At 34.1% G+C, this 27538-nt stretch overlaps 1 protein-coding gene across 4 annotated transcripts in view; it reads left to right on the top strand.

The window, feature by feature from the left end:
* Faf1 (Fas associated factor 1) overlaps positions 1–27538 on the top strand; it is a 459740-nt gene that overhangs the window by 334296 nt on the left and 97906 nt on the right. For all 4 annotated transcript variants that reach the window (XM_063236491.1, XM_063236490.1, XM_063236492.1 and 1 more), the window contains one exon: positions 10279–10433. In XM_063236491.1, coding sequence (XP_063092561.1) covers positions 10279–10433 — 155 coding nt within the window. The remainder of the gene's footprint in view (positions 1–10278; positions 10434–27538) is intronic.

The following is a 27538-nucleotide window of genomic DNA, read 5'->3' as shown; positions in this document are numbered from 1 at the left end:
ACAATACAGTTTGCAAACTTTTTGGCTCTAGATTTTATTACATGTTCAATTCTGTGTATCTTTTCAAACATATGCATTTTCTAGTATCTTGTTTTTCCTGTACCCATCTAGGAGTACATAACCAAATTTTAAAAAGAACAATATCAAATATTCATATACCACAAAGAACTAATTTCTGTGAAATATATACTTATGAAGAACTCTAAAAAATCAGTATGGAAAAGTTAACAACCATTGTATAGGCAAACAGTATAAAAAGGTATTTCACAAAAAAGGAAATAAAAATAACTCATAAAATATGAAATGATCTGCATGTATTCATAATAAAAATTAAACCAATACATCATTTTTCATTTTCCATAATAACAGAATGTTTCTACATATGTACTTGTACAAATGAAAAATGAGATAATTTACAGTATTGTTTAAATAATAAAAATTGTCCGGGAGAACATGGCAGATAGATAGCAGCAGCTTTGGAGGCTCTCTGAGAAACCACACATAAAACCCAGGAATGATGCCAAGCAAGAAGCCCTAAGCAAGGGGAGATACACCTGCTGACCCAGGAATGGACTAAACTAAGAGAAGCCAACTGGAAATGCAATCCTGATGTTATAACAGGAACAGATAAGGTCTCAGCGTGGAAGCTGGAGCCCATGCCACTGGCAGCCGTGATTTGAATTTCCTGCAGCCGCTGCTGCATCCCAATCAGCACAGCAAGCAGAGAGGTGTGAAAGCTCTGGGAGTGGGAAAGCGGTGAATGGAGTTGAGAGCGGGACTGGCCGGGAGCCGGGCATTGACCTGCGGTGAATGAGCAGATCGGAGACCCTTCCACAGAGTAGGAGGCTTCAGCAAAGGACATACTGGGACCGGGCAGATTAGCTGGAACAGGATGCTGCAGTGTCTTCAGGCGTATATTCCCCTCTCAAGCAGGATTGGTGGGCAGTGCTTGGCCTGGGTGATGCCGCTGACTTAAGACCCAGTAGGCTAGCCCAAACCAGGTCCCAGTGCCTGGAGGTGCACCCTAGCAGTGAAGCCTTTGGTAGGTTGACCTGGAGAGGCCGGCCCAGCAGAGGCTGCCCAGTTCTGTGTCTCTCTAGTACACTGCAGTGGGCGGGAACACCTGGTCAGTGCAATTCAAACAAACTGTAACTGCCAAAGAAAGAAACTGGGCCTCCTATATAGGCTTATATAGCAAGAACAAAAAATATGGGAAGAGGGAGCAACAAGAAAGGGTCCTCGGCCCCCAGTCCTGAGAAGCATGCAATAGCAGACATGGCACCAATAGACATAAAGCGATATCTCCAGAGCCTCATAGACAAGTTTAGGAATGAAGTTATTAATAACATAAAGCAAGATATAAGTAGAATAGTTAGAGAAATGCTAAGCACCGCCCAAGAAAAAACAGATGGTGGAATGGAAGAACAGAAAAAACGGGGAGAACTGTTTGATGGAGAAAATAGAGAAAACATAGAATACATGAAGGAGATTCAAAGAGATTACCAGGAAACTAAAAACTCTATCGAAAGCTAGCATATAGCTTGAAAGAAACTAAGGATAGATTATCTAAACTGGAGGGCAGATTCGTAATATGGGAGCATGAAATGAAAAACTTCTTAAAAATAATAAAAAAACAAACAGCAATAATACAAAGGCTAGAAGATGATAAGAGGATCTATAACTTAAGAATTAAGAACATGGGGCTGGGGATTTAGCTCAGCGGCATAAGCACCTGCCTTGCAAGCAGGCAGTCGTGAGTTCGATCACCGGTACTGATAAAAAAAGAAAAAGACACACACACAAAAAAAATTAAGAACATAAAAGAAGAAGTAGGGACACGAACAAATGGACTACAAAAGCTATTCACAGAAATAATCCAGGAAAATTTCCCTAATTTAGCAAAAGGTAAAGATACTCAGATGTATGAGGCATACAGGGCCCCAGCCACCTAAACCCAAACTGAGCTACACCCAGGCATATAATGATCAAAATTCCAGAAATCCAATATAAGAACAGAATATTAAAAGCTGTCAGAGACAAGAAACAGATCACTTACAAGGGAACACCCATCAGAATTGCAACAGACTTCTCGGCACAAACCATCAAATCATGAAGAGCATGGGGAGAAATAATTCAAGCTTTGAAAGATAATAACCTCCAGCCAAGATTGATATATCCTGTACAACTGTCCCTGGAAATTGATGGAAAAACAAGGTGCTTCCGAGATAAAGAAGAACTAGGGGAATTTGCAACTACCAATTCAACTCTACAGAGAATACTGCAGGACATTCTAAAAAAAGAAAATTACCAAGATTCCAGAAACAGTGGCAGAGAGGCCACAATGAATGGAGCAGAAAGCAAAATGAAGAAGACAAACTGACAACAAACAACAGAAAAAGAGCTCAATGGAAATGAGGCAGAGAAGATTGGATGGTAGGAACAGCTATTTTGGAGAAAACGACATCATAATAGCTAGTGCTGATTTAGTATCATCTTGTTTTGAAGTCCCATCAAGCTTTTATTCTTCTGTCTCCAATGGTCTTAACATGTTGTATCTTATTGGATTTTATTATATGTGATAATATAAACAAAAACTTTTATAGATAGGGAGATTATACAAAAACCATCGTTCATTTTCTGTTAGCTGGTTCTAAATACCCTGTAATAATGTCATTCTCTTGAATGGTTTTACAGTGTCTTGATATGTTTGGTGCTACAGTATATGAAGTTATATTCAAAGATTTCAAGGAAAGAGTCACTATGGTAACTACTTTTATGTCAGGATATCTTGAGGTGAAACACTGTTTTGCTTAAATGGTTATATTTTGACCTGCGCCGTTCTGTTGTTATGCCCTCTTTTATCTCAATCCCCCCTCCTTTTTTTTTCAATTATTTACTTCTTTATTTTCATCTTTTTAATTAAGGGAAAAATAAATAAAAATATAGCAGGATACAGTATAGTAACCTACTTTGATTTCCTATTAACTTGATTTGAAACCCTGTATTGCCCTCACCATCTTGTTTTGACTGATTTTCCCCTATTCTGCTTTGCTTGATAGTACCAAGTTCGAAAGTATAGGCCACAACTGTGAAGACAATAATATCCATTATGACACCCATTCTGGTTGACTATTATCTTCTTTTAAAGTCCTGTAAAGTCTCCAATGTTTTGGTTGTCTTCTCTACTGTTTTGTTCAATTTTATTATAACTGATTCTTAAGATAGCAAGAGGCAGTATGGTAACCATTGTTGATCACCTTGTATTTTTTTTTACATTATCTATTATGTCCATCCTTTTGATTTGACTGACTCTCTTCTGATATGTCGCATTTGGTTTTACTCTTTTCAAAAAAAGTAATAAGAACTGTGGAAGTAATAAAACCCAAAATGTGTAATTGTCATTGTACAAAAGAAAAGAAAAGAAGGTGCTCTAAAGGTTATAACTGCATATATGTTTGAGTGTATAAAATGGATAACCATGTTACTGAGTTTTTTTGGATCACTGAACAAAACTGTTTGCAGTCTCACTGTTTGAAAGTCCACTTTATATGCTTTAATTTTGTAACTTGAACAACTATTTCTAAGATGAGAATATGTAATCTCTTAACTAGTGATTTCTTACTGTATATTTTTTAAATTTTGTATTACTTGTACCCTTTCTCTGTTTTTTTCTCCTTAAATATAAATAAATAAATAAATAAATAAATAAAACAAATTGGAAATAAATATGCATTACTAAAATGCCACTTACATAAATAATGATATATTTGTATAATGAAATATCATAGAACCATTGAAAAGAGTAAAGCTACTTTGTATGTACTGATGCAGAGTGATGTCCAGGGTATATTGCATGAAAAAAGCAATTTGTATAATACCATGTAGTCTGTGTCTGTATTTCTGTTTTAAAAATTACATATGTAGGTGGATAAGTAAGTAGATAGAGGATAAAAACTTAACCAATAAAAAAACTTGACAAATTACTTACTACGACTTCAGTTTCTATGTTGAATATCAAGTATATGTATATTTGGCCTCTAGGCAAATGTGTGGTTACACTGTTCTAAATGTTGTATGCTGTCTCCTGTACATTCCAATGGCCTGAACCGTGTTTTCAGTATAGGTCGTTTCTTCCCTTTTGCATAAACACAAGAGTAGCATCACCGCAAACAAACTCCATACCTTCTTTTGTATATAGGTCTTCTGTTTTTGCACTAACCAGATGTATAAGGTAGTACTTTCTCAGTGACCAATCTGGTTATTTGCCTCAGGTGAAAGGTGATTATAATCTGCTAAAGTGTGATTCAGACTATGAGATCTTTCCACCATCTAAAAACTAACTGTAAATGCATCTTTTCTTATTTTAACAGATTAATGATATAGTTCCATGGACTGTCACTTTCTGTCATGTCTATGGATTTTTTATAGTTAGCCTATTTTAAGAGTTGAAATTTTATGTGTTTATAACATAAAATTTTTAAAAATAAAAAAAAAAGAGGCAACAGGATATATCATGGATAGGTGCAATTTCCCTATGTGAATGTGATCCTTGTATATATCTAAATTGTACCAATAAACTTAATTTTAAAAATAATAAAATAATGGCTTAAACAAAATATAACTGTTATGTCTTTATCATGCCCAAGGCATTTAATATTGCTACAAAAACATTACCTAATGTAGAATCCATATTCAAATTTTCCCCATACCTCCCACCAAATGATTTTTGTAGCTTTTTTTTAAAACCGTTTTCAATTGAACATCTAATTTGGATTGCTTTATATACTGCTCACTTCCACAATAGTATTCATACAGATGTTCATAGGTCTAGTGTAGCACCAACCACAACTCTAAATAAGTGATGGTGAGAACAGAGAGAGGGCAGCATGAAGCCATATGGATTCAAATTTCTGCTTTGGCACCTCCCAGATGTACAGACCCTGGGAAAATTACTTCATCTTTCTGTGCAAGATCAAAGTTCAACACTACCCAGATGGGAATGGTGAGTAGATAAGGCTAGTAAATAGTGGTCATGAGTTCTATAATAGAGATGATTCAATGTACTAGTCATAAATATCAGATGAGCTGATGTTTGCATCACTTCATTGTAAAGGTGATACTTAGACTGAATTTATGAGGACAAAGCAATTGACTTCTCTGTAAGTTAAGCTAATTTTAAATTTAGGAGGAAACTGACACTGAAGTATTTATGTTGGAAGTGTTAGATGTCTATAGCTTTAGATGTTTCAGGGAAAAAAGTATAAAAAGAATGATAAAGTAGATGTGACAAAGTGTTAATAATTGCTAAATCTTGATAAAGAAAATTATGGGGTTTTTTTCAGTGTACCCGTTGTTTTGATAAACCATCACCAAGTGTACTTAGTTTTCTACCTTTTTTTTAAAAAAAAAAATCCATTTTATTCAAAGATAAATAGGGAAAAAAAAGAAGAAGAAAAAGTATGGGCCTTAAGGTTGTTTTCAAGATACCATTACCAAATTTAAAACCAAAACAAAAGAATAATGATACTAACAATTTTGATTATTATGGTGATGATACAGAGAAGAAAAAAGATCAAATGAGAAGGAGAGAAGTAAAGTCAGGCCCCAAATTGCACTAATGAAATTATTTTATACTGTATTTCTTATACTGAAAAAAATTGCAAACTACCAAGAAATTGTCAAATCAACTTTAAAATCATTGAACACAAAATGTTGAATGTTCTGCTGCTCAAAAAGAAACACAGCAAATACTTCCTGTCTACTCTGCTTGGCTTATTGTGAGGTACAGCTTCTTTCTGCCTGCTCGCATATTCTATGATTATGTGATACTGAGTGTTTAAATACCATAACTCAATACCAAGTCACACAACTGAGCATTTCCTGAGCATCAGTTTAGTACCTTACCTTCTGGATTTGAATGTAGAGATTAGAAAGTAGGGCACTGAAAGCACAATGACTATCCCAATACTATTGCCAGTAGAGGAGATGAAGGAGCTGTTTACTCTTTAATACATTTTCATGGCTGTCATTTATCTTGAAATTGCTGTGAAAACCCTTTATTTTCCATGGATAGTTCTAAATCTTCATCCTAACAGCTATCTGTTACTCAGTATACCTACTGTGGGCCTGACATAGTAAATAGGTTACCTAGTTTGTGTGTAGTCCTTGCATACCATGTTCCCCCTGGTCACTTTAAAGCTTGGAGATTATTCTGTCATAGTTACACTGTATTACTAACACCTATATCATAGAGAATAATGAAGCTGGGTTGCTTGCATTTGTGGTCTACCGGACATAACTCTCTCTGCCAAAATAGAAAGGACAAATAAAATAGAATATTTTAATGTCCCAGTAGTATAACTTGTTATGCAGTGCTACAATGACGTGTTTACTTCCCCACATACTCACCCCACTAATCTTTAAGAGCAAAGAAACCTTTTTATTCATCTTTGCATTCTCAATATCTGACACATGACACTCAGTAAATGTTATTGAACTAAAATTGTTAATGGATCAAAGGAAAAACTGGTTATAATGATAGAAAACAAAACATTTTTGTGATGCTGTTTCTATGTACTACATGCTCTTTCTGTACAGTAGCAGTTTTATGATTACTTTGCTGTTTCAACTCTCCCAATCTGATTGATTTGCTGAATTCAATTCTTACTATTTTGGCCTGTGCTTAACTCAGCTCACTAAGACAGTCAGAGATCTGAGTGTGGAGCTCATTTACTTGTGCCTGTAACTTAATCAGATTTTTATAGCCTCAATTTAGTGCTATTTGCATATTATTCTCTGTATATTTTGATTACTTTATTATAATAGAATCAAACATTCTTGTTGAAATCTTATTATGGCACAAAGACCATATTCTTTTAGGTTTCTTTTTTGAAGGTTACTGTGGGAGTATTCCTAGCCTAAACATTTTCTGATACTCTGTTTATCATCTTCCTTCTCTTTCACATTCCAGTTTGGAGCGTAAAGTGGGAATTTTTTTAAGTGTGTTTTCTTGGCATCTCATGTTTAACAGTGTCAGGGGTTTGAGTCCCTGGAACGAAAACTGTTTCTCCAGAGGCTTTTTTCTCTCAGCTTCCAGTGAAAAGAGGGGCAAGGCGAGCCAGTCGCTTACCACAAAGCAGTGCCACCACAAAGGAAAGATTAAGGGTTTAGAGAGAGGTCAATGTGGGTTTTTCTCTAACTAAACACTTTCCTAAAGTTTCCTTGTGGAAAAATAATGAAGTCATCTCAGAGTTTTTAAAGAATTTTTATTTCTTTTTCACAGTCTGCATTCCCTTGTCTTCTCAGCATGGATGTTTAATCTTCCTGGGCTTTGTGAATTGGCCCAAATGAATAAGTGGTGAGCTGTCTCTCTAGGAGCTAGAGGCTTTTTCTAAGGGCCTAATCACTGAGTAAACACATCTTTGCCCTCCCTCTCACAACTGCGATATAATAGTCCAGATTCTAGCACAGTAACCTGGATATTGCAGGGACCAATGCTTTGAAATGCAGAATGGTTGATCCTCCAAAACAGACAGTGCCTGATCTTCGCCTGCATCTTTCTTCTTTTAAAATTAAATATTGCCAAAGAGATGCTGTTTTATTACTTGATATAGTGCATTAGTGCCCTGGATTTCCAAGTTTAGTTTCAGTCAACAGTGTCGGCTGCACTTATAGGGAACTTTGCATGTTGGGCTTCTTAGTAGTCTCTCCAGCACATGTGTGTTTGGTTTGGAAGAGCATTTAAATGAAATCAGTCAGATAGTGATGTAAATCACTAATCTCTTTCTCAAAGTCTAAATGTTGTATTGCAGTGTTCTTGAGAGAAATGGGCATTTTAAAGATTTAGCCATTGCTATTGTTTGGTTAGAAATATGCTGATTTAAAAGTGGACAGCTCTCTTGTTCCCAGTGTCTCATTAAATGTAGTTGCTGAGATACGATGAAGCAGAATTAGAGGCTGACATCCCTCTGTCTGTTCAGCTAGTGAGCTCCTAAGAAGAGCTCTGAATTTGTTAGTGCTGCAAGGTTCACCATCCTTTCCCTAAAGCCACAGATTCTTGATTCATTTACTAAAACTGATTTTCAAAACATTGTCATTGCTATTTTTGCCTGGGGAGATGGGGAACTTTTAGTTAATATCAGCGTTCACATTTCTTTCATGAAACAAGCTGGATGGAATCTATGCTAGTATAAGAATGCAAAGAAAACAGAATGAGGGCCCAGTCCCGGCCCTTGAGAGATATAGTGTATAGGGGAAACTGGTAAATAATTATAATACTAATAGGAAGAGCTGGAGACCCTAGAAAGGAAGCTCTTAACTCTACCTGAGGGAATTGGGGAAGGTTTCAGAGAGGCATTTGCTTTGAGCCTTAAAGGATAAATTGAATTTACTAGATAAGTATCTCTCCAACAATGTATCTGATTATTAACTTCCTAGAAGCCCAGCTACTGTTATCTTCAGACGTCAACACAGATGAAGGAACCCTGAGCTTTCTTGTTCACCATTTTATCGCCTGTGTTTCCTGCTGGGTCTGACACAATGAGTATTTCAACAAATGGCTTGTTGAATAAATGAATGAATGAATGAACACACAGAAGCAGGGTGGAATCAGATGAACCATTTATACACAGGAGTCCTGTCCTTGTTCCCATTGCGTGCTGTCTCTGAAGTTCAGAAGTACTGATGTTTTAAGCAGTCTGCAGTTTGGTGTCTTCAAGTTGTGTGAAAGCTCCACATGTCTTGAATGCAGGGTGGTTGATTTCCTGCCTTCACTGTAATATCAGAGAAAGAACACTAGACTTAGATTCAGACAATCCAGGTTTCAATCCCCGTTGTACTTTTAACAAATTAGCTCTAGAATTTAGGACAAGTCAGTTTCCTCATAGTGGAATGAGTATTATTTGACAGGCTTATTCCAGAGATTAATATACATAATAGTTGCAAAAATAATTAAGAACATGTCTTATTATAATAGATGCTTTTGATATCTAAATCTACCTCTCTACTTTTATTTATTTATTTATTTATGGTACTGGGTGTCCAATTCATGACCTTGCACTTGCCAGGCAGGCAGGCCCTTGTGCCACTGAGCTAAATCCCCAGCTCTAGTCATCTATTTAATGGTTACTTTTCTATTATTATAATTTGAATTCTTGATCAGGATAGTTCCAAACATTAGGCTTAAAGTCTTTCATTAGCGTGAGCTTTATATTTCTCTATAAGTGTCTTTTCGTTTAAAATCCCATATAGTAAATTTTCATTTACTATCATCACATCTTTATTTAACATGAAGGGAAAGATCTTAAAGCTTCCTTGAAATTTTTCTTTGACAAAACTTCAGATTGGTTTGTATGTTATTTTAATATAAATTTTTTTTCCTTTTCCTGATAATTGTGATCATTCTTAAACTCAGCTCTTCTATAACATAGCAACAAGAAGTTAGTCAACAAAAATTTAGAAACTTTCATCATTGTCATTAAAGCCAAAATATTGCAAACTAGCATGTTCAATTTTATTTTTTGTTTCAGTTATTTTATTGAATATCCAAGCATGACAGAGGAGTTTTAAAGAGAACAGATGTTCTCTTCTTCTTAAAGGCAAAATTTCACCATGAGAAAAAGGAAAAATGAATTTTCCATGTGAGAAACCAGATTAGACATTTTCTGAAACAATCTATAAAGAATTCTCATGGACTGATAATTCTATCTTTTCAAAAGGCAATTAAATATTATATGCTCACAAGGACTAATATGAGAACATGTATGGACTTTGAAATTACTGTGGAACAAACCTTCATTTTGTAACTTTTCCTTTCAAATGGAATAGACTATTCAATCTGATTAAAAACATAAAATATGTATAAAAGGAATTTGGCCATCTAGTCTTTTTTTCCTCTGTGTAGTTGAAGAGTGCAGAGCTAATGTTTTCACAACACAAAAGCTTGAGTTAAATGTAAAAAATGGTAAATCCACTTTAAAGAAAAGGCAGTTCTGTTATTATTTCTGTTCAAAATAGGCTATAGGTGTTAACAGAAATACGAGATGGGATATCTATCTATAAGGTTAAATATAACCATCCTAGCCCCTTTAGAATATAAAAAAGCAAGATTTATTCCTGCCAATAGATGCTTTAGGAACTGCAAGTATGTAGTATTCTTAGGGAATAGGGTTTAACTTTTCTGTGTTTGCTATTGATATACACTGATTATGCCTCTACAAAATTCAAGAAATCTTACATTAGTGGATATTTTAATTGATCCATGTTTTCTCACCTTTTCAGAGAAAGCTTCTTGCTATCTACCTCCACCATGATGAAAGTGTACTAACCAACGTGTTCTGCTCACAAATGCTTTGTGCTGAATCCATTGTTTCTTATCTGAGTCAAAATTTTATAACCTGGGCTTGGGATCTGACAAAGGATGCCAACAGAGCAAGGTAATACTTTTGTTAAAAGTTGAACTTTTGTTTACAAAGTTAAAAAGTCATCATTGTGTTTGGCTTCTTGTCATAAACATTTTTCATTTTCAGCATTAAATTCTCTTCTATTATATTTTGTTAGATAAAAACTACTTGTTAGAAGCTAGCACATGCAGTTATTTACAATTGTGAAAATATACCTTAATTTAAACAGACTCTTCTTAAACTCAAAAATCACCTGAAAATAAAAATACATCACTTTGTTCATCTTTTTTTGCAATAAGGGATAGTCTTTATTTCTAATATGTTGTATGGGGTTTTCTTTGAAAATCATTGTTATTATGATGTTCATAAAAGACAAAGCAAATTAATATATAATCCTAGTAGTAAGCTTATTTTTTTAAATAACATCAATGAAGAAGGCAAGACATCTTGCATCAGTCCAGTGGTGTGGTAATAGCTTAACTCTAGCATATGCTAATTGATGTAGTCGCTTTATTGCACACATTCTTTTGCACACAGCAATGCATCCATATTCTCAATAGGAAAAAAATCTCATACTTTCAGTGTAATTTTTAGTTGATTAATCATAATATCTATGAGTGGTGAGTTATTCTTTCATATTTTGCCTATTTGAGTTTCCCATCTAAAATATATTTTCATTGTATATAGTTATACAAGTAGCCATAACATCCCATGATGTTACTTTGAATGTGTTAACACAGTCATAATCACAGGCTACTGGCTTATAAACAGGGAGATTAAATTAATTCATTTCAAAGAATCCTTTTGTAGTTATATAACTTAAGCAATTATAGAACAATTAGAAATCTGATTTGTCTATGGCTCATTGAATTTTTGATCATTATGCAGACCTTGTTTTATGCAGTCTGAATCCAAATAGAAAGCTGATTTTTCCTCTAAATGTGAGGCAAAAGAATGTTGAAGCAATTTCTTCATCTAATACTTCATTTCTTTAAGCAAATGGTTAGGAAATTTCCTATGATGACTTCGTTCTGCCTTGGAAATGTTCCCTGTTATACATAAATAAAAACCTTTAGCACCTGTATTTGTTTAAATTAAATCAGGTTATTATTCACACTCAGTTAAAGGTGATGAAAGCAGTGCCAAAAACAGATAGAAATGCAGCATCGAAGGTCTTTCATGAGGCAAAATACATAGACAGGAGACTTGGCTAAATCTTTTGCCATTCACTGGCAGTAAGGAATCTCCTCCTTTCCTTTTATCCACAACTTGATGGAGAAGGAAACACTATTTCTAAACCATCTGTAGTGGCTAAGTTCAGCAGGCTACCTGCTGTTATTTTGTTCTATCCTCCATTTAATTCCTTAGTTCCTTTTATTTTACAATGACAAAAAATTGCAGTGTAGTTCCTTTTGAAAAACAGTGTTTGAGGATTCTTTTTTATGACTGGCAATCAACAGCCATGTAATTGCTTTGTTATGTTTTACTAAAGAAGTCTGTTAAGTACCACAACTTTGATACACTAGTAATAAGAGTTTGCAGGTTACAGAGACACCTGTGGTGACCAAAGCGACAGAAGCTGCTTATTAGAAAGAGCCAGTACAGCTGTGTCCTATTAACTCCTTATGACACTTTTTTAAAAACACTAAATAAAACCCTTGTTTAAGGCTTTAGAGCTATTTTTCAATGAAGTGCAGGACTGACTATGAGGTATGATATTTGTCTACATTTTAAAAACATTATTAGATATTGTGAAAATAAAAAGATGATATTAAAGGCAAAATAGAAACATCTAGGAATTCAGTTTAACAAGGAGAGGAACTGCAAATGGGCACTACAGAGAAAGAAAATGGAAACATTTGTTGAATTTAAGATAATTTTGACATTCAAAATCTAATTCTGTTCATATTAAAAATTTAAAATTTTGAATTTACGTGTTACTTTATACTAAAGAAACAAAATGATATAGTTACTTTTAATGTAGAGGTGCACTGTTATCATTGTTAAGGCAAATGAAAAAAATACCTATTTTACAAAAGATAAAAATTAATATAATGGCATAGTCCCAAAAGCGAGTGAAAGTGAGTTCCATTTGTATATGAAACTGTAAGAGAATTATTTAGTTAGGCTGATACATTTCCTCCAAAAAGGATTTAGCTTAGCCACAATTTTCTTACCACTTATCATAGATTTATTTAAATAAAATTGTCTAATTGTCTTTCCTGATGATCTTTCTTGGATATTTAATGCCACATTTATTAAAGTTGTTTATCATGGAAATTGATTTCATCATTCATTTGAGTTTTTAACTTTGACTAACAAAACCTCCAACTTTCATTTTCAATTCAGTAGAAGCCTGCTTACACAAATATTTATTGATCTGTGATCTACATATCAAAAGTTGTTATGCTGCATTTAAATATTACTAGAGAGCTGAAATGTAACATATTAGTATGTGAAATACAGAAGAGATTTCTAGGCATCAGAAGTAAGATTATTGCCCGAGATTTTCTCTTACCTGTGATTTCTTTATCACAGATGTAATAATTTGTAAATAAATTGCTAGTGGCTAGTTCTTGTTGGTCCCCCTAGCTCAGATGAATTATATAAATCCATAGAATTCCAGGCCTCTGAGCTGTTTAGCCTTGGTGCAACTTTAGTTGCTTTCTAGGTCTCTCACTTGATCTTATATCTCTGAAGATTGATGTCCAAGACAGGAAAGAAACTTGCTGAACAAAATATAATTAGAGGGTCACTTGGTTATAATAAACTAAGTATACTAATTTCTGTAACTAAAACAAAAAAAGGAAATTTCTATAGACTGTCATAGCGCCTGTGATTCAATCATTTGGATTTTCCACTTCAAAATGCTTCTCAAAGCTTTCTTTCTAAACTGAATGCTTAGATCCATGTCTATATAAAATTTCTAGATTGATCATGGAACATTTCAAATATGAACTAAGACATCAAACTTTAGCAATAATGATTAGTGTCTGTCTTCCCACTAACTGGATTTATTTTGTCTTATTGAATAAGGCACTTCAAAATGTTCTAAGAGAAAAAATGTTAATGGGAATTGAGAGAGAAGGGAAAGGGTTAAGAAAGATTTAAGGTGTGTTTTGTACATCCACCAACTCCCCACAAGGAACATAATTATGTGCTGCAAATGTATACTAATAAAAAAAGTAAAAGCAAGAAAAAAATTCTACAAGAAAGAAGTTCCATATTTAGCCAATAATATATATATCAAATTCCAAGTAAGAATGTTGGGCTTATAAATACAGTATTATGTGTTTAAATGGGCTTTCTTTCCTAGAAAATTCTGTAGTCTTCTTAACAGCCATGTCGAGTGGGATGTCAAGATTTGGTGGGGGTGGGGGATGGGCAGTGAACTCACTATGTAGCCCAGTATGGCCTCAAACTCACTGTGATCCTCCTGCCTCAGCCTCCCAAGCACTGAGATCACAAATGTGCACCACTCTGCCTGGCTTCAGGATCATGATTTAACTGACCATTAGATTAGTGATCTTGATAGAAACATGGTAGGCTATATATCTGTAAATAAAAGAGGTAAAAAGAGATAGCTAACAGTAAACAAAGCTAAGTATTTTCTGGATGCAACCAAAAAATATCTTAAGTATATATTCTTTCATGTTTACTCATTTAGTAAACACTTACTGAAAATTTAATATGAATTAGCAATAGTGCTATGAACTTGGGATATAAAGTTGAACAAGACACAATCTTAACCCTGAAAATACTCAAAGTACAGTAAACAAAACAGACAGAGCTTATATATAATATGAGCTATGTGCAGGCTCTTTAGTTGTGAATTTCATAGTGACTTGCTGTATCTAAGGGAGTCCAAGAAGGACTTCAAAGAAAATGATGCACAAAAAGGTAAAATTAGAATTTTATTCTATTTGAAGATTTTTGTATTGGTATTCATAGTCTATTAGGTTTCAGATTTTTCTATGTTTTGTAAAAAGGTAGTGGTATTTAAAGCATCATAATTAGTATCTGGAATGAAGGGTCAGTGGTTGAGATAATTGTAGAGAAAAGAAAGGAGAGAGAGCTGGCTAGCCATTGTATGATCTGAACTAGATCAAGGATTAAACTCAATCAACTGGGATGGGCAGATTCAAAGAAATTTTTTAAATTATTCATCCCAATTCTGGCATATGTTTATAAATAGGCAGTAAGCAGAGACCAGGTGGTTTTTTTTAGTGTAGAAAGCCATTTAACTAGTACAATAAAAATATTTCAAGTACATTACATTCTAGTGAATTAGGTCTTAGCTATAAAAGAAAAATTTCTTAAAATTTAGGAAAACTTTTACTTTCAAGAAGCCTTGCCTTTTCCCATCCTTCGCTTGCTTCAGACTGTGTTAAAATACACGTACCATGATTCTGTAATACCCCTATCCTGTACTAGCTTGTACTAATAGCATTTAGTACATCATATGATTATTGTGTATCTGCCTGTCAAGCTGTCATCTCCCAGAGGGTACTATGTCTATAATCTCATTGCTTTACACAGTTTCTTTTAAAAGTATTAGTAATAAATAATCTCTAATATGCTTACTAAAAAATGTAAAAGAGAATCAGCTTGGATAATAGTAAGAGCACTGGGAACATTGCCACAGTTCTCCAACTGTGTCATCTTCCTCTGTAGCCATTAATACCCCTAGGACTAATAAATCTAAAGTGTTCTTGCAAAATGAATTAAAAGCACCCAATTGGATGTCTTGTTTTTTTCTTGGTCCTGTAGAGCCACAAATCTTTATCCCTATGTTGATATGTCCCATGTTTCCACAGGCCATCCAGAAAGGGATTGAATTTCCACCTGCCTAAGTCCGAGTGGTTCTATAGTTGCTTCTTCATCAGGACTCTATAATACCCCATAAGCAATTAGCCTTCCAAGTTGGGCTCTTCTGGATGGTACTGAACCTTCTGCAGTAGTAATAGCATTGATTAAATTAAACATGTCCATGGGACCAAAGTGCTACATGAGAAATGCTGAGCTGTTAGGCACATTTCAGTTGGGTAGCATCAAATAAACCATAAGTAATACCATACTTAGGCACCATGCAGTGTTTTGCTTTTACTAAAGTTACCTGGACACACACTGGGTTTATGAAAACATTGATATAGGTGCCCTCCTTACTGAATGGGTTCGTAACTGAAGTGACTTACCAAGGAAATCTGTGTCACGTATGTGACACAGAAAATTACAGCATTGGCTAGTTGTAAGTGGATTAGTGAACATCTCATTCTAACCAGGGGAGCCCACAAAGCAAATACAGGTGCTGGTATAGATTATCTAATTCTTTTTTTTTTTTTTTTTTTTGTCTTTTTCATTTTTATCGGTACCAGGGATCGAACTCACGACTGCCTGCTTGCAAGGCAGGCGCTTATGCCGCTGAGCTAAATCCCCAGCTAGATTATCTAATTCTAAAAACCTAAAATCAGATACTGAACTTGACTAAGTGTCAAATGCGAATTCAGGAACACTAAAGAATTAGTTGCTTATATGTAAGTTCCTAAGGTGAAAATGTTTCACATATCAGTAATATGCTACAAAGTATTAACATTGTACTGTATTGTACAGTATTTCTAAGCAGTATTCAGAGTAACTGCAAACAGTTCTGTAGGAATGTCTGGTAGTGCCTGGGTTACACAGATCACATATAACATGTTTAGAGCACTGTGTTAAATTTTCTGTACACAGGATATAATCATGGAACCAATATTTACAGAAATTCTACTGTCTATATATTAGCTTTTAGTGCCCTTTGGTGCAGTATTTCAGGTTACTGCAAACTTCTACTGCTGCCCTGTGCTGCTATGACAGGTCTTGTTAGCTGGTTTTCCATATTACTTAATCTTTGTCAAGAGTTAATTGACTTACAGTAATTATTATCAATAGACTGTCTTCATCTGTACTTTCTGTCTCAGTAATTGACCATATTCACAGTAGCTTACCCTTAATTCCAAATCACTCAGTGGTTCATGCTGGCTGAAGCCTAGCTGACCTGTTACTCTAACCCTGCACTTCATTCTATCCAGCAAATACAGCCCAGGTGTGGGTCTGCATGGAGACACACAAAGTGCTAATTTTCAGTTGCTCCCTCAACAGCAAATAGGGATTCTACAGAGGTAGCTGATAAAACTGATGCACACGTTGTGATCAGAGTAGTAAGACTTCCGAAGAACCTTCATGCCAGATTTCCCCCAAACTTCTTTATTCCTTTAATGCAACATTTTCCTTCAGTACTTTTAAAGTAAGTGTATTGTCATCCTAAACATCCCAGGTCAAGGGCTTTATTAATGCCTTAAAATAAAGGTTCCAAAACACCAGGAGAGTTTGTCATTTTCTCCCTGGTTTGTTTTGTGAAGAGGGAGGAGAGAAGGTGAGGAGGAACCCCTCCTGTTCCATGATTACATCCTACCCACTCATTTTCTCCTTTTCTCCTCTGCTTTTGATTTTTAGTGGCGGTCTTAACAGAATGTCAAGATCAATTTGCAGCATGGTTTAACTCAAGGTTTGTGTTCTGCCAGCAGCAATTGTCCCTGCAAACAATGCCTTGTGTTCTTGTAACTTCAGAAGCTTTTAGAAGGATCATGGCAAGGGCAGCATCTAATGACTTTATTAGTGTAGGGTTTCAAAATGGGCCAGTAATTGTTCATATCTCTTTGTCAGCAAATCATAATTACTGCTCAGCATTGTCCAGCAGTGCACTTGTGAATACTTTCCCAATAGTACTAAAAAGAAGAAAAAGGGGGAAGGGATAAAAGGTAATGACCTTTAGGATTGAGAAAAAGACAGTCTATGTACATGATGACTAACTGTATATAATATAATATTCATTATTTTCAAAAATAAATTATCCTTTTTTAAATGTCCTTTGAAAACATTTAAAATCAGCAGTTTATAAGTATATATATATGCAGATATATATTATATATCTCTATCTTATCTCTCCATCTATCTGTCTGTCTTTCTATCTATAATGACTTGGATACGTCCCATACTAGTACCCTAGTCCTAAGATCATGACTGCCTGGTACATGATGGTATATGTATTACATCTGATTCAAAGCATTAGTGGGATAAGGAAATCCTGTTTTCCCCCATTAATCTGATTAATGCTATTCAGGAAGTACACATTTAACTCAGATACAGTTGTCAAAATACAATCTATATGAAATTCCTGTTAGAAAAAAACAGGTTATACAGAGGTGATGTTGACAAGCCTGCCCAAAAGAGCAACATTAGAAAGTTTTACCAAACCTTTTTTTCTCATGCACTGGATCTTTCTTATTATTCTACCAGTGTTAATGTTCTCCTTGGTCTTTCTTTGAATTAGTTGTACTTTACATATTCTTGGTATCTCAATTATGAGAGCTAAGAATTAAAAGAAATCATTGCCTTCTTAAGACATTGAAGTCTGAGCCTTGGCACTATGTGTTCTGTTGCTGAATCCTTTCCTGTTCTGTGATTCCTTGGCGTATACTTATATACAGTTATCTACAAATACTCACTCTTACAAGCTACTTATTTAGTGTATACAGATTTTTAAAAGTTTGGTTGCCACACATAGTCAATTTAGTGTTACAAAATGTGAATTATCTAATGAAACAAATTCTAAAAATAAGATATTTCTAAAATGAAATATTTTAAAGAATATATAGGTTTTTTTTAACATGGGTTTGGCTTATCTTCTTGTCTGAAATGGAAAGATGACAAGAGATTTTTGTTAACTATTACGTCATTGTTAATAATTTTTATATTCATGATTGCCTCTAAAGAATTTTTACAAATCATACCACCTATGCCATTTAAATTACTAGTACATTTCTTCTCTTTTATGAGTACTAACAGAAAAATTACATTTAAAAAATGCTAGTTCAGTCATATAAAATTACATTTGGAAAGTGGTGCCTCTGACATTTTCTCCAGTATTTGTCTGTCAGTCTGGATAGATATTCTAAGAAGTTTTAGTGGCCAAAAAGCTTAATGATCTACTCATCAAATATTACCACCAAAAGTTTCTGTTTGTCTGGAATTGGGGAATAAAGTGAAGTCTGTTTCTTTTATGTTAAATTTATTGGGGAATAGAATTGGTATCCTTTCCTAAAACATATGTTTATATGAACTTGATAGCATTAGGGTAATAGAGAGTAAAGACAGTTTTTTGTATGGTTGGCTGATAAAGGGTTCATTGTAGAGACTTCTTTTTAAAACTATCTGTCAGTCTATCTACTGTAGGCTAACTCATTTTGTGGCCACAGCAACAACTTAAAGAATCCTAAATAGGCTCTTTCATGCATTTGATACATGATTAGCGCCAAAAAAGTCCTGTTTGATGTATATGTTTCTATACACCTCAGCTAAGAAAAGAATGAGACAGGGCTATGTGTGAAAATGAAGAAGCTTTGATTTCATTGCTTCAGTCTGAGGAATTAGGCTCCCGATCCCCATAGTGGATGAGGGCCTGGAGTCTTTGAACAACCCCCGTATAAATTACTCAACAGTGTCAGCAACAGAAATTTACTACATGGCCATTATGAAAGCTGTGCGAGTATAAAATTTACTAGTCTTTAAGTAAAATCTACATATATTTAAACATTTCAGTTACTGTTCTTAAAAAATTATACTTTTCAGGTGCCAGGGATGTATTGGTTTAAGTGCTTGCCTGGTAACAGCAAGTCCTGAGTTTGATTCTGGGCACCAAACAACAAAAACAAAAACTATACTTTTCAACAAAACCACTTACTTTTAGTTTATGCTGTCAGATGTCAGTCATAAAATGTTGAGCAATTAAAAATCGAGGCTCTATCATGCTGGAAATACGAAGAACAGGCGATATTAGGCAAGTGGTATAACATTTCTAGATCATTTTTGTTCATCTCTAAAAATAGAGGGGCTGACCTATCTGACCTGACACCTTTAACTTTTATCTCTAAAATTATGATTTTGACACAATTATTTTTAATTAAAAAATGAGAGGCAAAAATTTTCATTTTAAAAATAAACGATATTAAAGTTTGTAGATCAGTTATGGCATGCTGCCCTAGCCAACTTGTGATGATTTAGTCAAAGTGATTTTTATAGGATGTATCTAATGAAATCATGATCATTTTCCTGCTTTTACCTCTTTCACCCTGAAAGATAGCAGCTTTTCACTTAGAATTATCTTCCAAACTGGCACTTTTAGCAAGGGCCATCTATTGAAAAAATATCAATAACTAAGAGTAAGACTATCACTACTGCTTTTGTAAAAAGCCAAAATACACAACAGCCACAGATACTAATTATGCACCTACTGAGTTACAGTGCTAAATTGTATAGATACGAGCTGATTTAATACTCACTTTGTATACATTATCTCATTTAATCTGTCACAGTTCCATGAGGTACATAGTAAAAGTTCTATTTCACATATAAAGAAATTATTTTTGGTTCAGAGAAGTTAGTAACTAACCCAAGATCACCCTACTTACCTGTGCTTTTCTGATACATAATTCTTTTCCCATGACCTTGCCATGTGAGACAATTCAACAATAAAAATGTATTGAGTAATTACTGAATAATGATTTCCCCTTAGGGAATATAAGTGGAATGTGAGAAAATAATATTAATATTTTGCTCAGAAACAAATAAATATGAGATTCACTAAATCATAGAGTGTACTTTTGCAGCGTTTTTTTCTATTATATGCTTAACTGATGTTGCTGTGACCTCTGCCTAACTACTTCCAGGACAGAAAGATAAAACTTCAAAACATAGCGATTTTTGGGCTGCTCTAAAAGCTGGAAAGGTCTTTGCTACAGTGCCTCTTCTGTGTACACCTTCCATAAATGTTTCCTTTTTTTTTCTTCTAGTTTTATAAGTAACCTGAAGTAAATCTAACTTTTCTTCATTACAGCCCAATGTCAATTTAACCATAACTCTCATTTGCCATATTTCCCCTGCCTTTTGTAACCAAGTATAATTAGTTCTTTCTACTGTTCTTCGTAAAATAGGTATCTAAACCCAGCCTCTTCTAAATTTGCAAGGATTGAGCATAATGCTTGAGATAAGGTTTGTCTTGTGCTATACACAATCTGTTGAACTCATGAAGTCAACTGAAACTTCCTACTTGTTTTCTAACTTGAATCAATATTTGACTGGATATCTGCCATTCTGTCCTAATACAGTTGATTGACAAGATCTTTGGGGGTTCAGATTCTGTTGTATTAGCTTTCCCAAATTTTATCACTTACAAATGAGACCTTAACTCTTTATCGTTCTTACTCCTGTCTCATTCTTTTTTTTTTTTTTTTTTTTTGATCTTTTTCTTTTTTATCAGTACTAGGGATCAAACTCACAACCACACTATTGCAAGGCAGGCGCTTATGCCACTGAACTAAATCCCTAGCCCCTTCTGTCTCATTCTTGATAATCTTCTTAGTTCCTAGATAGTTCTATCTCCAGAAAATTTTTCGTCTCTTATTTTTTCACGCTTGCATGTGGTCATCCTTAGAAAGCTCATGTATTTTGATTTCACACATCTGATTTTGATCACCATTTTCTACCACTCAGCCATTCAAGAATCACTGATGGTAAAGGCTTTGTTTCTGAACATTCGTTTATATTTTACAGAAGAAAACCACTAAAAGAAAATGTGTTTATAAAGTTTTTTTTAAAAATTTACCTGTTCCCTCCAATCTATTGACCCTCACCACTTTCTCTTACTCTCTTTACCTTTTCCTATCTCTGATTTTTATTTTGTCCCAAATTTTGAGAGCTATCATTATTATTTCCTTCTGATATTTTAAATTTCCACCATTACAGTCACTTTATTCACCTTCCATGCTGTACCCTTATAGTTGAACACTGCTGTAGAAAATCACACTGACGACTGAGCAGTCAACAGTGCTAGGCAAGCCTGCTGGGATTCTCTGAGTATTGGTTTGTTTGTTTGTCTTTGTTTTTTCCAAGTGGGTAATCTATTTCATACAACTCCTCATTCATCAAATAGGTCCCTGCTAACCTTCCAGATGTCTTCACTAGTTTGAGAAAATAGAAATCATCAGAAAGAAAAATGACTCAGGTCTCAGTTTAAATGTCCCCTCTCTAGAAAGGTCTGATAAATCTTTCTAGAGGATACTTCCCTGTTCTCATTTCCTTTCACAATACTCTATTTGAGTTTTCCATAATAAACCACTACTTTTTTCTACTTAAATTTTTTTCTAGTATAAGTTTCATGGAATATGTTTCATAAGGGTAAATGTTGTATTAATCTTATTTTTTTAGTTTTATGTTACATGTTTGTGTAGTACATAATGATTATGTACATCATGGGGAGTCAGTACATGTACATAACATTTTATTTTTCATTACAAGGCTCAATATTTGTTGAATGTTGAAAGAATACGGGCAGCATAATGATTAAGAATGCATAAAGCAGGCTGTAAGTGCCTGCCTTGGAAGCACGCAGTCATGAGTTCGATCCCTGGTACCAAAAAAAAAGAATGTGTAAAGCTTTGAATTTATTCAAAGATTCAGATTTTGACAATACTACTAGTCATTATAGTAGCCTTGAGCAAGTTACATAGATTTCTAAAATGTATTTTTATTATGAAATGGAGATAAAACCACATTCCTCAAAGAGTTATTAGAATTAAGTGATAGACTTGATTTGAAAGAATAAACATTCAGTGCATTTCTTTGTATGTATATATTTTATTTCTGTACCTCAGTACAAAATTGAGTGGTTAACCGTTTAAGACCACTGTCAGTTTTGTAGCACTATACAATTTCCTGTGAATCTTATTCTAAAAGATCCTTGAAACATCTCCTCACGTGTCTAGATCATCTAAGTTTATGGAAAGCTCATGAATTCATTGTTTAGTAAGCTCATTATTGAATCGTGTCCAGCATATAATAATGTGTCTTGTTTTCTCTTCTCTTTTCTTCTTTTTTTCCTGTACTGGGAATTGAACTCAGGATTTTTACCTTAAGCTAACAAGTTCTTTTTGTATTTTATATTTTGAGATAGTATCTTACTAAATTGCCCAGGGTGGCCTCAAACTTGTAGCCCTCCAGCCTCTACCTCCCAGAGTGCTGGAATAACAGATATGAGTTGCCATGCCCAGCTAGGCATAATGTGTTCTTAATGACTTATTCTTCCACGTATTCATCTATACTCCTTCCTGAGTACTCATAAACCATTTATCTAAACAACTTTTCTAGATTTTGTAAGGGACTGAGGGCCAGCTTACTGATATACTGAATATCCAGATATTTATGTGTTTCTCAGATTATAATCATTTCATCATCATTTATTCTAGTTTTCACTGATGCATTTATTCTACCATCTTACCTATTCAACAAAATATTTATAAGTACTATGTACGAAATGAGAACTTGATTTGGGAAAACAGTCTTATTTTTCTCCTATGTATGTGTCTTTTTTTGTATTTAGCATTTATAGTTTCCTACTTTAAAAAGTGTGTGCTCACTATACAGAAGTAAATATAGTGTAAAACAGAAAAATATATGAAAGCTTAACAGTAGTAAATAGAACAGTACTCATAAGCACTGGAGTTGATTTAAGTTTTGTACCAAGACACTAAATTCAGCTCTGAAATTCTAGAAAAAAAAAAAAGAATGTCATAAGCATATCCTCACTCATCTACCTATTCGATGTATGTTTATTGTGTTTCTCTTATGTGCCAGGTACTATGCTCCAGAGTTAATAGGTTGCCATTCACAGCTTTTATTATCTGATATATCAAAATCTAATAGGTTAATCGGAAGAATTCCTAACACCAAACTGAAGGATTAATTTTGCTGCTTGGTTTTCTATTTGCAAATCATTAGGAAAAGTAATAGACATAATTGTTGTCTGGGGTTTTTTTTTTTTTTATTTTGCAGAAAACAGATTAAGATAGATGTTTATATTGTCATTGTAAAAACAGAGGGCTTTGGATTAAATCTTTGTTTATTCTTTAGGGAAGTTACATGCTATTGTCCTTAAATATTTCTTTTTGATGATCTAACTCACAACAAATATAAAACTTGGGAGGAAAGGCCTACATATGGTAGCTAGCATGCTCCTTTGACCAACTCTGTCAACTATTAGCTGGCTTAACTGAACTTTTATCCAGGATTGGGCTGAAATTGATTCTTGATTAAACTTTGACAAGTGACTACAGTGTTAATATTTTGTGCTGTTGGTCTTTTATATATATATATATATATTTTTTTTGTCTTTTTCGTTTTTTTTTTTTTTTTTTTTATCGGTACCAGGGATCGAACTCACGACTGCCTGCTTTCAAGGCAGGCGCTTATGCCGCTGAGCTAAATCCCCAGCCCCTGGTCTTTTATATTTTTAAGTCTTCCCTCCTGTGTATGAAATTTATTAAGGTTCCCCGACATCATTTTATTATTGTAGTGATACTTCTTTTCAGCTGCATAAGGAAATTACATAAAAATATCAGAGTTCTAGAAGAAACAAACTAATATAAAATTATATTGAAAATGTTTCATATAATAAAATTAAAGCCCCCAAATTTGGCAGACCAGAACACAGCAACATAGAATGGAGGGGGGGATATTCAAATCTCTACCTTAAAGTGGACCATTATCTTATGATGGTGCTGATGTATACTCTAGAAGTTATATGACTGTAAACTTATTGTAGAAAATATTCACCAGATTTTTAACTTGTGGGGAGAGCCAACTTGAAAGCACAGAAAAGAGAGGAAAAAGAAATAATATTTATTAATTTGCAGACTGATTCCAGAATGAGGTATCATTTTTTTTTTATAAATGAAAAAACTGAGGATCAACTCAGAGTAAGTTATCCAAGGAAACAAGTAGGTGACAGTATCAGGTTTGTTGACTCCAGCATCTTAGTTCTTGACTATGCTGCTTGTAGTAATTCCCAGTTTCTCTAATACGTTAATATTTTTTATATCTTGCATCTTTTTAAAGTCAGTGAGTAATGACAGTAAAATCATATAAAAACTTCAGCTTGCTAAAAATTGTAAGGCAAGATTAGAATCATGAACTTGTACCTATTTTGAAGGTATAAATGACTTCGTGGTGATGGATGCACAGGAAAGGGGGCCCTGGAGATCATAATTTTTACATTGCTCATCTTTTAGTTAAATTGTTTTCAGATGTAGCTGAAAGAGGAAAAGGAAGATTGGTCAACATTGTGGTGGTGAAGATAAATGTTACAGATGCATGAACTGACCCATTTATGCAACACATTTAGTAGACACTAGGTATTAAGAAATGGATAGATGAGAGAGAATTAGTTCCTCTTTAAAAACTGTCTGGTTTCCTCTTCTAGTAGTTGTCCATATAGCTGTAGTCAGCTACTTGGTATTAGCTTAGATAGTTATTAGGTATCAGCTATTATACTATTAATTATTATGATATTGTCTGTAAAATACAAAGTTTTCCCTGACTTTATCAAAGCCAGAATAGTCTTAGTGCTCAAAGGACAAAAATTGTCAAACATTTAGTAGGCATTTATGAATACTTATTGTTTTATAAAAGGCAAAATAGAAATGTTATAGAATTTAATATATTTTTGTTTTCTTACACAACCTTACAAAATTAATTTTTTCTTTACATTGCTAGAGAATGAGTTTCTGCATTTCAAATAGTTGGACTAATTCTTCTGTATTTTTCCTCTCGACTAAGATTGTAGGATTTCTAGTTTGAACCTTATTTGAGATTTTTAGGGCCAGAAGTGTTCAGATTTCAGAGTAATTTGGATTTTAGTGTATTTGCATACATTTAAACATGTTGAAGTGAACAGAAATGAACTTCTGCTCCTTTTTGGAGGGAGAACCTGTTGAGTGAATATCCCTAATCCAAAATCCAAAATACTCCAGAATCTGAAATTTTTTGATTGCCTACGTAACAGATTTTGGACTTTCAGATTAGGAATGCTCAACCTGTTATGAGGAGATAAAGCCAATTATCTACTTACAATTATTGTTCACCTCCTGTAATACAAATTAGTCCCTTATAGATTATCTATACCCTGTCATTAAATTGTCAGTGCTTTAAAGCCTTTCACCTTGAGTAATTTATAGATAATAAGGAGATTAAGAAATTACATAGTTCTTAGGGAGGCAGGTTAGGTGTAGCTTAGTGGTAGAGCATTTGTCTAGTATCCATAAGGACCTACTCCCTATACCATCCTGTTCCCAAAAAGAGTATAAGGAAGAGAATAAATTATATAGATGTTTAAAACTCTACTTATTTATTGACATAATCTAATAGTTTACTGTTGCTGGGAAGGCTAAGCCTTAAAACAGGTGATAGATACTTTTTTAAATTAAATCCTCTCAAATTTTATCCTGTTTTCTTAAAATTTCCTTTTAGTTTGGTTGTCTTTATAACAAAGACACAATATTTCTATTTTCATAGAAAGTCATTATACTATCCTTTTAGAAATGTAATGTGTATCAATGGTCATTAAATGTTTCTATCCTTTGCCCAGTAATTCTACTTTGTGGACTATTTTCCCTCATGGACATGCTTTAGGATGTTTGTCTCATATTTATAATAATTTTTAAAAATGTGTAGTGGATAGTTATGAATATAGCAGCATACACATCTACTTAAAATATCATTCAGTCTTTACAAATGCCAGATTATTAATTTTACTTAGAAGGCTAAAACATTACCCACCCAACCAGTAATTACAAGATGAAAAAGATATATTTGAACAAAAAACTGATAATAAAGGCAAATTTGATTGAGATTGTTTTAGAAGTTTGAAATTTCATACTTATTTTATGTAAGATTTATTTTACATTTAGCATTTATGTTTAATTCACTATTGGCAAACACTTTAATCAAAAGCTCTGAAGGCATTACAAAAAAATTCTTGTCTCTGTCTCCAAGTTCCCAGGGACAATATCATAGGTTTCTTATTTATCCATCAGGAGTTAATTTTGTACTTTTTTTTTATTTTCCTAATATGATACCTGCTAATTGATTATTTTTGAATGAAAATAAAACCAGTAACTAGAAATGAGGGAAAATGGAGGGAAGGAAGAAGAAAAGAGGTTGGAAGGAGAAATCTAACTGTATCATAATTACATTTTCTTCCTTTTGAACAGATATATGTATGCCAGTGTACCTAGTGGCAGGGCCAAAGTTGTGAATACACTGCAATGGACTCTGTTTTTTTCAGTCAGATTTCATGGTTTCTGAGGCCACTGATTCCTACAAACCTGAGATAATAAGCAATGACAACTGTTCTATAATAGGAGAAAATGGCTGTCTTTTTTTATCTTCCAAGATACGTGTGTATGTGTGTGCCTAAAGTAATTGGATCACGTGGTGCTGATCACATTATGGGTTTTGTAGTTATCTGAATGAGTACTAGACTTCAAAGATCTTAAATATGCTTGCAGAATTGTCTTGAAATGAAATTTCAATTTCAAAAAAATTCTTGAAATGAAATTCTCAAAGCCGCTTGGGGGTGTGAGGCAGGAGGATTACCATGAGTTCACCTGGGCTATATAGTAAGTCCAGGCCAGTCAGAATTACATAGCAAGACCCTGTGTAAAAACAAACAAACAAATAAAAAACCCACAAACCACTGAGCTAGCCTCCTTCCTTTGTCTCTTTCCACTAAACCAATGTGTCTCTTTCCGTCCTCCTCCTCTTCTCTTTTGCTCTCCCCATCCCTCCTTCCAACCTCTTTTCTTCTTCCCTCCCTCCATTTTCCCTCATTTCTTACTCTCCTTCCTTTTGCGGGGGGGGGGGGGGGGCGGGGGCGGGGCTATTCTGTTTAGCTAGAATTTAGTATCTCATGTGAGACTAGTGCTGTGATGGGCATCTACTGCATGATGTCTACTTAATCCATTGGTGTAAAAGCAACAAAGACTTATTTTCTGTCTTTTGTAAGAAGTGGCATTCCAACTGTTTTTTGACATGTTTAATTTTAGAGACTGCCAATGATCAGATCAAGGTCAAAATTGACTTCAGGTGTTTTCTTAAGAAGCAAAAAGAAAAATGTGATCCCAACTTGCTAGTCTCCTGATCTATACATCACCGTTGATGACTTAAAGCTATATGGGTGTGAAATTTGGTATAGAGGCTTATGCTTCTTG

Source organism: Cavia porcellus, unplaced genomic scaffold, assembly GCF_034190915.1.
Source record: "Cavia porcellus strain 051 isolate PalLab524CR breed Dunkin Hartley unplaced genomic scaffold, mCavPor4.1 scaffold_25, whole genome shotgun sequence".
NCBI lineage: Eukaryota > Metazoa > Chordata > Mammalia > Rodentia > Caviidae > Cavia > Cavia porcellus.
The sequence above is the reverse complement of the archived record's forward strand: the minus strand, read 5'-3'. Positions and strand labels throughout refer to the sequence as shown.